Consider the following 12959-nt stretch of genomic DNA (forward strand, 5'->3'; position numbering starts at 1 on the left):
CTTCCGCTTCGCAGATAAGATTGGCGAGGTTAGTAGTAAATATCACTCCGGAATTCGCTCTATTTTGTTACCATCCTTCCCGTTTTTAACAAGTTAAACTTTTCCAGCTGATGATCGAGTTTAACTCCTCAGTAGCATCCTACGAGGACCAGCTGTTCGCCTCCCCCTCGTCTTCCGAAGTGAGCCTTCTCCAAGAGAGGATTGCTGACCTGGAAGCTCAGGTAAAGGAGTATGCCAAGCTGGAGGCTGAGAACGCTAGCACCGTGGCGAAAGCCGAGCAAATCTAAGCTCGGATGAAAAAAGCCGAGATAGAGGTACTGGACCTCGGGGTTGCTAACGAGGACCTCCGAGACAAACTGAAGAAGGCAGGGGACCTTTACTTCGAGGCGGCGGAGGACGCGAAGGCGGCAAAGAATAGGTTGCACGAGATCGAGCTTCGCAACCAGCTACTCGAGGCTAGCAACAGCTGCGAGATTGAGAGGGTGCGGAGAGAAGAGAGGCAGGCAATGAGGCGAACTCTCCGTCCATTGGTCGAGGAGGTGAAGGTCACTTTCGAAGAGAGGGAGAAGCTGGCCCCAGCCAAGATCCGAGCCGCTGAGATCAGGGCTAACCGGATGCTGATCGAGGAGATCTCGAGGGGAGAAATCCGAGACATGGAAGCTGAGCTCGGACTTCTGAAAGCCGACGAGGAAGAGGCCGACAAAAAGGTTTCGAAGGTAACTCCCCGTGACTTCGACCTCTCTGGATTTTCAGACCTTTTGGCGGATACGCCCGATCTTTTGTGCAGCGAACACCCTTTGAGCGTTACAATCGACGAGTCCGGCACTAATCTCGGGCAAATGTCGAATCAGGGGATGGACGACTTTCTGGCGAACACCAGGTCGGTAGGAGAGCTTGCAGAGATGGGACTGGCCCTTTTCGAAGCGGCGTCGGACCCTGCTCCCCGTACTCAATAGTTTTTACCCTGGGGTTGTTTTGGCAAAAGTTGCCCCCCGTTTGTTTTTTGTTTGAACTTATTCCGAAGCTTTTTGGTCGCGGTGACCACTCCGTATTCGCGTATTTTGAAACAAAGAATTTTTACCTTCTGCGAACTCAATTCCCACAACTCTTAGTTTAACTTAGAATGAGATAGAATGCAAAGTACACAACTTTGTTTTTAACTTGCAAGAATTCGTACGAAGTGAGGATTTCGGTTTTAATTAGAACTTGCAAAATTAAACCTCAACTTTAATTTGATAAATAAAGCTGAATGCAAAGCGAGTACCTCGGCTTAAGTTAGAGTTCGCAAAATTAAACCTCAGCTTTAATCTTGATAAGCAAAGCTGGGTACGAAGCGAATACTTCGGTTTAAGGGTAAAATTGAACCTCAACTTTTAGTTTGATAAATGAAGCTGAGTACGAAGTGAATACTTCGATTTAGAGAACAACTTTAATTTGACAAGTAAAACTGGGTACGAAGTGAAAACTTCGGTTTAGGATTTGCGAGGATGGACCTCGGCTTAAAAATGATATGTACGAAGTCAGACTTCGGCGTCTTTTTTTTTTTTTTTTTTTTTTTTTTTTGAACCATTATTAATAAATAAGTTTAAGAAAACTTTAAATTTTATTAATATGGATAACTAGACCCGAAATGGGCTGCCTACGTACCCTTATCAGGATCAAGCTAAACGTAGTTCGATACAAATATACTTAACTGTAAAAGAGTTTAAGGTGTAAAGAGTTCCAGAACCTTGGAACTAGTTTTCCCTCAGAATCCTCGAGCTGATAAACTCCGTTTCGGAGTAATTCAGTATGGTCCTTCCCAGTTGATTCCCAGCTTCCCTGCGTTGAGTTCCTCGGTGTTCTCGTAGACCTTTCGGAGGACTAGATCACCAACTGCCAAGGGCCTGCCTCGGATTTTGGAGTTATAGTACCAGGCTACTGCGTTCTGGTAATTCTGGATCCAAACTAAGGCCTAGTCCCGACGCTCATTGATTGTATCGAGGGTATCATGTAGAAATTCCTCATTCTCCTCAGCTCGGAGTGGATTTAGCGAAGTACGGACTCCAGGAACCTCTATGTCAGCTGGGACTACGGCATCAACTCCGTAAACCAGGGAAAAAGGTGTTTCATTAGTGGTCCGACGAGGTGTTGTTCGGATAGCCCAAAGAACGCCCTGCAGTTCAACCGGCCAGCGCCCTTTGCGAGAATCGAGCCGTTTCTTCAAGTTGGCCAGTATGACCTTATTCATTGCCTTGGCTTGTCCGTTACCTTGCGAGTAACAGGGAGTTGACTTATTGAGTCGAATCTTCCATTTCGCGCAAAATCCTTCGAACTGCGAAGAGATGAACTGTGGACCATTGTCGGTGATTATTTCATGAGGGACACCGTAGCGATAGATTATGCTTTTAAGCACGAACTGCTCCACTTCTTCACTCGTTACTTTCGCAAAGGCCACTGCTTCTACCCACTTGGAGAAATAGTCAGTAAGAGCGAGCACGTACTAAACTCCTCCTGGTCCCCGATGTAAAAGGCCAATGATATCCATGGACCACCTCATGAATGGGTAAGGTGCGGACACCGATGACAGGAGCTCGGTAGGTTGATGGATTGACGGGGTATGCTTTTGACATTTCTCACAGGTCCGAGAATAGTTTTTGCAGTCCGTGACCATAGTAGGCCAAAAATATCCTTGCCTTTTGATCTTGAAAGCCAACGTCCGTCCTCTGGAGTGATTTCCATTGGGGCCGTCGTGAACGGCTCGCATTAGCATCGCGGGCTCTTTACCAGCAACACATGTGAGATAGGGACCAGATACACTTCGGCGTAGGAGTACTCTGCTGTGAATGCAATACCGTGCACTGACAATTTTGAGTTTCCTGGCTGCCCACTTATCAGCTGGGAGTTCCCCTTTTTCCAAGTAAGCCCAGATCGGACTCCACCAATCTCCTCCCCCCCAATTATTAGTGTTCGCACTGCTCGAGGTGGAATGCGAGATAACAGCTTGGTCGTGAACCGGCGAGCTTGGTGATTCCAGAGTTTGACTTGCGTCTTGCTCGACCAGAGACGGATGTATATCCATTGGAGTAGGCATGACGGAAATTGGTTACTCCTGTGGCAAAGAGTTCTGGAGCCTGCTTGAGAGCTGCCTCCTCAGCGGCCAACTGTTTTTTCATTGCCCAAGTGACCACGTTCGAGCTCTCCAGTCGGATGCTTGGAAACTCGATGACTTCGACGGGGATAATTCTTGTCATTGTGGGATCCGAAGTGGACGCAAAAGCTGCTAAAGCGTCTGCCGCAGAGTTTTCACTTCGTGGGATCTTAGTGATTTCAAAATCCTCAAACTTAGTTACTAATTCCCGAGCTGCAGACAAATAAGCCTCCATACGACCGTCCTTTGTCTCATACTCCCCCAAGAACTGGTTGGTGACCAGCTGCGAATCGCAGAAAGCTCGGAGTTTTCGGACACCAATCCCTACTGCGAGGCGCAAACCAGCGAGGAATGACTCATATTCGGCTTCGTTGTTTGACGCACTAAAAGCCAAACGGAACGACTGCTCGATTACTTCCCCAGTAGGAGAAGTGAGACGGACCCCTATTCCTGCTCCCGATCTGGAAGATGCTCCATCCACATACAATGTCCATGGGGCCTCAACATTTTCACGGGCCGAAGAGGCTAGTGGGAGTTCGATCAGGAAATCTGCCAGCACCTGCGCTTTAGCACAGGTTCGAGTCCGGAACTCGATATCATATTCACTCAAATCGACAGACCATTTAGCTAATCTCCCAGACTGGCTCGGACTATGCAACACCGTCCGAAGTGGTTGCGTCGTTAGGATTATGATTGTATGGGACTGAAAGTAAGGTCGCAGTTTTCTTGCCGAAGTAACGACCGCCAAGGCCAATTTTTCCATCATAGGATATCTGGACCCTGCCCCAGTAAACGACTTACTAACATAGAAAATTGGTCGCTGCTCCCCCCTTTCTTCCCGAAGCAAGACTCCGCTTACTGCACTGTCCGAGACAGCTACGTAAAGGAAAAGTGGCTCTCCGAGCTCGGGCTTAGCCAAGACCGGCGGTTCGGATAGATAAGCTTTCAGCTGAGAGAAAGCCTCTTCGCAATTCGCATCCCAAAGGAAGTTCTTCCCCCCTTTCCTCAACAACCGGTAGAACGGGAGGCACTTGTCCGTAGATCGATCAATGAAGCGGTTGAGGGCTGCGATCCGTCCGTTAAGACGTTGTACTTCGCGTAAAGTCCTAGGAGAACTCATAGACAAGAAAGTGTTGATCTGCCTCGGGTTTGCCTCAATTCCTCTTTCTGTGACGATGTATCCCAGACACTCACCGGATGGGACTGCAAAGGTGCATTTTGTGGGGTTAAGCTTCATCCCGAACTGGTTCAGGATAACGAAGCAAGCTGTCTTCCATAGACTTCACCAACATGTCGTCAATGTAAACTTCCATAGTTTTTCCGAGCTGGTGCTCGAACATTCGGTTTACAAGTCTCTGGTAAGTTGCTCAGGCGTTCTTCAACCCGAAAGGCATCACTTTGTAACAGTAAATCTTGCGGTCCGTAATGAATGCGGTCTTTTCCTGGTGATCTGGGTTCATCAGGATTTGATTGTAACCGGAGAAAGCGTCCATGAAAGACATCAGCTCGTGGCCCGAAGTGGACTCAACTAGCCTGTCGATATGCGGAAGTCGAAAACTGTCCTTGGGGCACGCCTTATTCAGGTCGGTAAAATCGATGCAAACTCGTGATTTTCCATTCTTCTTCTTGACTACCACTGTGTTTGTGAGCCATTCAGGATACTTCACTTCGCGTATCTGCCCTGCCTTTAGCAAACGTTCCACTTCTTTGTTAACAATTTCAGCTCGCTCAGGACCCAGCTTCCTTCGCTTCTCCTTTATAGGTCTGAACGTTGGGTCCACATTCATCTCGTGGGAGATTACCTACCGACTGATACCGGGCATTTTGTCCACGGACCACGCAAAGGTGGTCATATTTTCCTTCAGAAAGGTTATCAGACTGGCGCAGAGCTCGCTATCCAATCCCATTCCGATCTTGATTTCCTGATTTGAAAACTTATCATTGATAAAAATGGACTCAGTGAGGTCGCCTTTTAATTGCTTCCAAACTGGATTCTTCGGGACCTCGAGCTGTGGTTGCTATTGAACCAGGAGCTTGTGACTCGCGAGATAGCAGATCCTCGCCAACCTTTGGCTTCCTAGAATCTCTCGATCTCCTTGTGGGGTCGGATATTGATGCACTGATGGTACGTGGAGGCCACTGCCTTCATCTGGTAAAGCCAAGGGGTTCCCAGAATTACGTTATAGGCCGTAGGTCGGTCGAAGACCGTGAACTCCACCATTTTTACAACTCCTTGAGTGGACACCGGTAGTGTAATTGTGCCCAACGACATCGATGTCTTGCTGGTGAACAAGACCAAAGGTGAGGGTGGTCCTACGATGTTCTCTCTCCCGTTACCCATCCGAGCAAGCGTCTCGAGGAAAATCAAATACACCGAACTGTAACATCCGCGAACCGGATTATGCGGTTTTGGTAGGAGTGTCGATCGACACCCTTGTGGCATCGATCGACACCACTATTTCTGGGTTCGTCGGGTTTGTTTTAATTCGCGATTTTGGTTTGGTTGGTTTGGTTTAGTTATCTAAACTGAGTATATAAGTGGAGAAGCGACAAATTAAGGGTTTTAGGGTGTCTTGTCGCCGTTTGCAGAGATAGAGAGAGAGAGGAGAGAGCCTATTGTGGTGTGAAGGAGATTAAAGGAGAAAGAGCAGAATCGTTAGGGTTTGGGAGGAAACAGTTTCGGCATATCAAATCGTTCTCAAAGGTAATGAAATTTGGTAGGTTTATTCCCAAGTCTTTCATCGTCATTCCCCTTTTTACAGAAGTAGTTTTAGATTTAAACTCGATGAGTTATTGGCAGTTTCGTGAGTCACGTTTTCTCAGACGTGAATTGGAACCATCGGGGATTGTAATTGAGATCGTGGTCTCGTCTGGTTCCTGATCGTGCTGACATTTTCTGGGAAGCTTCGTGACGTCTAGGGATAGCTTTTCACCGGAGCGATTTGTTATTTAACGGGTGGTTGTCATTTTATGGTTTCGTCTTTGAGACTGTTCTTTTCTGATGTTTCTGTCCAGTTTTGCTATAAGTCGTTTTTGGTTGTGTGGCTTGTTGTAGGCTGTTTCTGGGCTGTTTCAGACGTTAGGAGGGTCTCAACTGGTTGTATTGGTTGTTATAATCAGTTGATAAGGTGAGTGCATGACAATGGCTTATCTAAGCCTGAGAATCCTTTGTTTGCTTGATTTGTTGTGTTTTGTGGTGTTGTTCTTGCTTGTGGTGGTTGTGTTATGGTTATTATAGGTTCCTGAGGCTTTTGGGAGAGTTTGGGACAGATTGTAGGCGGATTGAAACGGAGGTTCGTCGTTCGGATTCGTGCAGTTCGCGTCTGCAAAGGGAGTGTCGATCGACACCAGTTAGGTGTCGGTCGACACCATGTTTGGCCAGTGTCGATCGACACTCTCTGGTGTCGGTCGACACCAAGTTGCTTGTTTCGTGATTTTTACTGGTTTGTTTGTGTTTGGTTGTCATTTGTTAAGCATTGGTTTCTCAGTTGCTTGTGTGTATAACCTAGTAGATGGGAGGATTGCCTCACTAAGTATTTGTGATAATACTTACGCATCTCAATTGTTGTTTGTGGTGTGCAGGTTTGTGTTGTGGAATCATGGCGATGAGGAGGAGGATGATCTAGGGTCTCGTTTGTGTGTTATTGGATTGTTGGATATGTTGTTGGAACCTTGGATAGAGATATGCTAGGTTAATGGATAGTATGCTTAGGATTGTTATTGTATTGATGTTGTAATGGTTTTGTATGGTTGGTATGTTTCCGCTGTGTGTACTGCTTGTTATTGGTTTAATGAGGAGTTGTGGTTTGGGTTGGTTTAATTTAGTAGTATAGGCTGCATAATTGTTTACATTGTATTTAATTGTTAAATAAAAAAGGTCGGGTTGTTTCACGAACTCCCAGTATCGATTAAGATTCGGCACACTTCATGGTTCGCCACGTCAAGTGATATGATGAGTGCGTCGTCGTGCGGAGTGTCCAGCTCCTCAGTTTCCTTTTCGGAGAAAGTAACTTCAGGTAGATCGCTTACTGTGACTTTAGCTCGCTTCGGCTGAGGGCTCGCGAGCTTCCGCTGATGGTTTTTGATCGCAGTGATGGAGTTTCGAAAGAGGCGCGATTTCTCTATTATGACGTCTATTCTTTTCTTGGGGGCTACGCTCCCTTCAGTTTGTTTTGGTTTTTTCGAAGGTGGAGCGTCTTCGTCCACCTCGGGGGTTGTTTTCTGCTCCAAATCCTTGATTGTTACGTTTGGCATCTCTCCGGCCATGTACTTTTCTGCGAGAAGGTGCATCAGCTTCTTGCAGTCACGAGTGGAGTGGCTATTGGTTTTTTGGAGCTTGCAGTACGTGTCCTCATCTCGGACCCATTTGTCACTTGGGAGTACTCCACTCTTGGAACATGGTGAAAATGGCGGTTTAGATGGCGAACTCTTTGGAGAATTCTTCTTGGGAGATTGATTGACTGCGAATGTGCCAAGTCCGGACTTCGGAGTCGCAGGCGAAGTCTTTTTAGCGGGTGTTTCGAACCGGGGTTTGCCCGCAGATGGAACTTTATGCTTTAGTGCGGCTGCAGCCTTATCTTCCTCAGCGATTATCCAGTTCGAAGCCCGGTGTAAGGCGTCCTGAATGGTTGGGAACCGATTTACGGATAATTCTTCACGGAAGCGAGACTCATGCTAGAGGCCATTTTTTAACGCAGCCAAAGCAGTTGAGTCCAAGAGTCATGGAATCTGAACCTGGATTTCCTTAAACTTCGTTATATAAGACCGGAGAGATTCCCCGACATTCTGGCTCAAGTTCCAAAGCTGAGCATCTGTCACTACGGTTTCTATTAAGCTAGAATACTGCTTAACAAATGAGGTCGACAGCTCGGTGAAGTTGTTTATGGATCCGGCTGCTAAAGATGCAAACCAAAGTAGGACCAGTCCGCAAAATGTTTCTGCGAACAACTTGCAGTACCCTGCGTCTACTTCATGAGACTCGAGGTCCACGCGGCTAGCTGTTAACAAGAAGGTCTTGAGATGATTGGTCGGGTCTCCTTTTCCCTCGTAGCTCGAGAACTTAACTTTGCCAGTATCTTTGATGCGAACTCGGGCTACTTGGTCGGAGAAAGGAGTTCGCTTAGACTCCTCGATCACACGGAAAATATCTGGAGCCGAGGTGGTTGCACTGTGCATCACGGACCGCATGTCCCGGATTTTGCTCTGCATGCGGAAGATCTCGGGATTGGTGACGTAACCAGGAGTCGAAGTGTTTCCGCCCACGGGGGAGGAAAACGAACTTGGGCATCGGAGGATCCGGCCACGTCGAGCTGCCCTGGAGTATGACTATCGCCGACCGGCGGAGGTGCTGCTTGAGCACTCAGCTGGGGTGGGAAGGTATTCCCCGGGGTGGAGTTTGCTGCTGCAGGCTGCGTGGTGAGAGGCGGAATGACGCTGCTAAAGTCCAGAGCGCGTCGGCGAGGGTTTTGATCGAAGATAGGAGATCGACCCGATCGGCATATGCATGGTGAGAGGCTGAGAGGTCGGTTAGCGACGCAGTGATTGCCTCCAGACGGGTGGAGACCTGACCCTCCAAGCTATCAAAACGCTCGGTAAGAGCGGCCGAGGCTGCTTGCTGGCGATTGGACTTCTCAGACAAGTCATGCAACAGTTTCTGGATAGCCTCCAGAGTTACCTGATTGGAAGAATCGGTAGCCATAGCGGTGGTTGGATGAAATGGGTTCGGTTGCGAAGTCGGAACTAGCAAGAGTTAGGTGACAACTCCCCTCCTTCTAGCGCCAAATGTGAGAACTGAAATAAATTCTCTCCTTCCGAAGTGATTCAAGTGTGGAGGAGCTTGACACCGTTTAAAGTTCCGAACTGAATTGTGAGTGTTTGAGTACTAGAATTTGTATTGTATTGCTTCAAGAAAAAATTGTTCCATCCTTTCAAATGACTCCCCCCTTACATATTTATACAGACAAATTAATTACGCATTAATTGGGTAATTAATTTTACATGATTTCTGCGTCCTAATTAATACACTTGAATGCGGGAATCTTTGACCGAGCTCGAGCTGCGAGCTAACTGATATGTCACCTCTCCGCTCTCTTTTTTTCTACGGGCCTGATGGGCCGTCCCGAGCTGCATCCTTAACCCGTGTAATGTGCCCGGCCCAGGCCTTTTGCCTGTTTATCCGAGATGGCGAATCGTGGGTACAACAGGGATGGCGGAGCTTATAAGGACCGAGGTGCTAGGGAGATTAGAGAACTCGTAGGGAGCTGGGAGAAACCGAACAAGATGAGATATAGTGCTCAGAAATGGGTTTTGAAGGAGATGATCCGAAGGAAATCAAGACGATGTAAATCCGAGCATCACGAAGTAATTTTTGAGGAAAGGGGCTATAGGATTGCCCACGACAAGCATTGGATTTCAAGTAATAACTTTTCAATGTCATAATATCATGGGGCACCTAACACATCCTCGTCAGTCGTCATGAATAGAACCGCTCCTATGTTCCACCTATATTTGTGAGGCCCACTGCGTTATGAGAACCCATTAAATCCATCGGTGACTTTCATTTTTCATAGTTTTTGACTTTTTGTATATACATTAATGGTGAGGTGAGTTTCTATTGGATAACAAGGTACAAGTACAACTACTAGCAGGCACCAGCACTTATCATCCCCTCCATAAATGATCAATGCAACCTCAACAAACTTTACACATTATTCTCTTCCCTGTATCACGTAAAGATCTTTATATTCTAGTAAACTGAAATGTTCATCTTTGGTTTTCTTTATATATAAGACGTGTTTCTAAATTTCTCATAGAAACACTCAGACCAATATTCAGAGTCTCTTTTAGTTTTGTCTAACTTTTTCTAAATAAAAATGGGTATCGCCCGAGAGAACCGGGTCGAAGTCAAGTCAATGCTAACTGCGGTATCCAGCAAGCCATCAAGATCTGCTCGGGTACACCCGTTTACCGCTTTAGACAACGCCATGAGTCCACATACTCTCCACGTCATCGTTTACTACCCTCGTAGTCCGTTCGGGTCCTTTGACCTCGACTCCGTCCGGATCTCGTTGTCTGAGCTCCTCTCTATGTACCCGCCCGTTGTTGGTCGGGTCGCTAAAACCCCAGACGGGATCTTGGAGGTGAAGTGTAACGACGCCGGACTTCGAACCTTGAAAGCCAAAGTCTGTGTGGGTATTGATGAATGGCTAAGATCAGCCGATGGACATGATGAAAGTGATTTAACGGCTTGGGAAGATATGCCAGAAGATCCGAGTACTTGGGCACCGTTTCGTCTACAGGTTCATTTACACATCATTCATATAGTATAAGTTTGTTTGTCTTACTCTTAGTTCATCAGTTTGTTTCGGTTTGGAACTTCTAAAATTTGGGTTGAAAAAGTTCTGTCAGTTTTAACATTTAACTAAACGTATTCTTGGTTCTGTCTGGTTTCAGTACGATTTAGGGTGATAAAATAAGTAATTCGTGTCGGAATGATTATAAAACTATAAATTTGTTTTGTTTTTACGTCAAATTTCAGTTTTAAGTATTTTAGGTATATTTTGGTAAATTGACTAAATTCAAAGTAAGTTCTTGATCTTGCGGGCCAAAGTTTGTGTTGGTAAATTGCATCAATTTGGTAAGTTTTAATCTTAAAAGTCATTTTTTGTGTTGATAAAATGACTTAGATGTTGTAAGTATGTTCTGGTTTTGCAACAGAGATTTATGTACAATCAAAGATATGTATATAAAGTTACGGCTTATTCAGCACAATAACTTTGGAATCTCGACTTAGGTATATAAGACCAAAACCCGAATCGTATTGATTTCCCGGCCTTGATAGCATATCGGTAAATACTGTTCAGTTTTTGGTCCGGGTAGGATAATTTGGTTCACAGCCTTGATACTTTTTTTGTAACGATTTTGGCAGATTAACGAATTTCAAGGGGGAGGAGTAGCAATAGGCCTAAGCTGCCCACACAGGCAAGCAGACGCAACAACACTTACTGTTCTCTTAAAATCATGGACAGAAGCCCAACGCCGTCGATGTATCGTCCATCCTCCATCCTTCTCACCACTACCCTCCATCTTAACTGATGATACTGACGCCGTTAAACCCAACAGTGCGACCATTTCTAAGCCTATTTCAACAAAAACAGCCACCGCAACGTTTCGTTTCTCTAGCTCCTCCTTCAAGAAATATATCGAAGAAGACGGAATATTCCCCAAAGCCTCACCGTTCGATGTGTTTGCCGCTCTTTTCTGGACACGTGTCGCTCTAGTAAAGCGCAAGAGCCATGATCGAGTGTGTATGTGTGTGGACTTCAGGAGGCTTTTGCCTAATCCACTTCCTTATGGCTTCTTCGGAAACGCTTTAAACTTTTCATCTCTAGAGATGACTAACGTGGCTGATCAGGGGATTGGACATGTTGCACGTTTGATAAACGACCACGTGACGAACCTAACCGTGGAGAAAATCAGGTCCGATCTAAACCGGGTTGGGGAACAAGAGCTGATGTACGGTGGAGATTTGACGATTGTGAATATGGAGCATATGATTGTTGAAGGAGACCCGATGATGTACGAGGCTGTGTTTGAGGACGGTGTTAGGCCTGTGCATGTGAGTTACCGGATCGGAAACGTTGGTGGTGAAGGGGTGATTATGGTGATGCCGTCCCCAGAGAAAGGGTTTGGGAGGGTGGTATCGGTTACTTTACCGGAGGAGGAGGTGTCGAAGTTACTTGTGGATCAAGAAATCCTTCGATTTGAGCCCAAGATTATTCTAAGTGGTGTGAAGTAGTTTATAAGAAGGCTCTTTGAAAAAAGGAAATATATTATGAATATCAGAATATTGTTCTTATCAAATGCGTTTGTGATATAACAAAGAAGGAATAAAAGAGTGTTTTTATTAGGATTTTTTTTTTAAAACCAAAGCTAACATTTTGAAAAAAATAAAATATTATATCTCTATTATATATTTCTTCTATTCCTAAAAACTTGATTTTGAAAGTTTTTACGTATATAAATTAAAAAAAAAAAAATGAATCATTTTTCATACACATTGTTCATAACTCTATGTAGAATTAATATTTTAAATATTATCATTTAATATTTTCATAAATTATAAGCATTAATTAATTAAAAATGAATAAAAAGCATAATAAATAGTTATACAAAAAGCATAAACCTTCTGCAAACAATATATTTTTAATCGTTAAATCAGTCACCAAGACGTTTAATACTGTTTAAAACTGCAATCGCACTAGGATTACCGCGGGACTAAATTATAAATTTTTGTATTTTAAATAATAATTATTATTTTATTTAGTTTTCAAATTCTCAATTAATTAACTTTTGTCTAATTAATTTAGAATTTTGTTTAGAATTTTTTTTCTTCTTCTTACGTTTTATAAAGTTTATAACCCAATTACATTACATTTGTTATTAGATAGAATATAAAATTCTAGATTTGTTTTGTTCTCTAGAATTAAACAGAGGTTATGCCTATATATTATGTTAGTGTATATTTTTATGTGTATTTTTTTTGGAATATTAAGAATGTGTTGTAGTATGTCTAATATTTTGTAGTTCATATACTAAATAATTTATAAGTTAATTTTCAAAACTATGATTACAAATCTATAGTTTCTATAGTCCAAACCCGCCATGCTAGACGGGTGAGGAAACATGTTCAAAGATTTTTAATCCGTAAAAACTCATCATACGAAACCTGTGAAAGTAAAAATTAGTTTTAAATACGTAATAAAAATGCAAATAAATCTGTGAAACACTTAGTTTAAACAATCTGAATTGTGTATGGAGAAAATATTGT

At 44.4% G+C, this 12959-nt stretch overlaps 3 protein-coding genes across 3 annotated transcripts; 1 reads left to right on the forward strand and 2 right to left on the reverse strand.

Annotated features, from left to right (window-relative positions):
* Positions 1-1954: 1954 nt before the first annotated feature.
* Positions 1955-4367, reverse strand: LOC104772675 (uncharacterized). Its single transcript, XM_087503937.1, has 3 exons — positions 2996-4367; positions 2561-2889; positions 1955-2449 (listed from the first exon to the last, which is right to left on the reverse strand). The coding sequence occupies exons 1-3, from the start codon at positions 4365-4367 to the stop codon at positions 1955-1957; spliced, it is 2196 nt and encodes a 731-aa protein (XP_087360063.1).
* Positions 4368-7018: 2651 nt separating this feature from the next.
* LOC147919337 (uncharacterized) lies at positions 7019-8317 on the reverse strand. Its single transcript, XM_087503938.1, has 2 exons — positions 7865-8317; positions 7019-7804 (listed from the first exon to the last, which is right to left on the reverse strand). The coding sequence occupies exons 1-2, from the start codon at positions 8315-8317 to the stop codon at positions 7019-7021; spliced, it is 1239 nt and encodes a 412-aa protein (XP_087360064.1).
* Positions 8318-9704: 1387 nt separating this feature from the next.
* LOC147919338 (acetyl transferase 1-like) lies at positions 9705-12038 on the forward strand. Its single transcript, XM_087506060.1, has 2 exons — positions 9705-10428; positions 11058-12038. The coding sequence occupies exons 1-2, from the start codon at positions 10003-10005 to the stop codon at positions 11925-11927; spliced, it is 1296 nt and encodes a 431-aa protein (XP_087362186.1). The 5' UTR covers positions 9705-10002; the 3' UTR covers positions 11928-12038.
* Positions 12039-12959: the final 921 nt, after the last annotated feature.

The sequence above is a fragment of the Camelina sativa genome, chromosome 20 (genome assembly GCF_030686135.1).
Source record: "Camelina sativa cultivar CO46 ecotype springtype chromosome 20, ASM3068613v1".
Classification (NCBI taxonomy): domain Eukaryota; kingdom Viridiplantae; phylum Streptophyta; class Magnoliopsida; order Brassicales; family Brassicaceae; genus Camelina; species Camelina sativa.

What these genes read in the sequence shown, in the direction of transcription:
- LOC147919337 (XM_087503938.1), bottom strand. Translation starts at nt 8,317, where the DNA reads ATGCGGTCCGTGATGCACAGTGCAACCACCTCGGCTCCAGATATTTTC. An exon ending in CGAAGTTTAAGGAAATCCAG is followed by an intron (nt 7,805 to 7,864) that starts GTTCAGATTCCA and finishes AATGGCCTCTAG; the next exon opens with CATGAGTCTCGCTTCCGTGA.
- LOC147919338 (XM_087506060.1), top strand. Translation starts at nt 10,003, where the DNA reads ATGGGTATCGCCCGAGAGAACCGGGTCGAAGTCAAGTCAATGCTAACT. An exon ending in GGGCACCGTTTCGTCTACAG is followed by an intron (nt 10,429 to 11,057) that starts GTTCATTTACAC and finishes CGATTTTGGCAG; the next exon opens with ATTAACGAATTTCAAGGGGG.
- LOC104772675 (XM_087503937.1), bottom strand. Translation starts at nt 4,367, where the DNA reads ATGAAGCTTAACCCCACAAAATGCACCTTTGCAGTCCCATCCGGTGAG. An exon ending in TGGAATCACCAAGCTCGCCG is followed by an intron (nt 2,890 to 2,995) that starts GTTCACGACCAA and finishes ACTTGGAAAAAG; the next exon opens with GGGAACTCCCAGCTGATAAG. An exon ending in CTACCGAGCTCCTGTCATCG is followed by an intron (nt 2,450 to 2,560) that starts GTGTCCGCACCT and finishes TATTTCTCCAAG; the next exon opens with TGGGTAGAAGCAGTGGCCTT.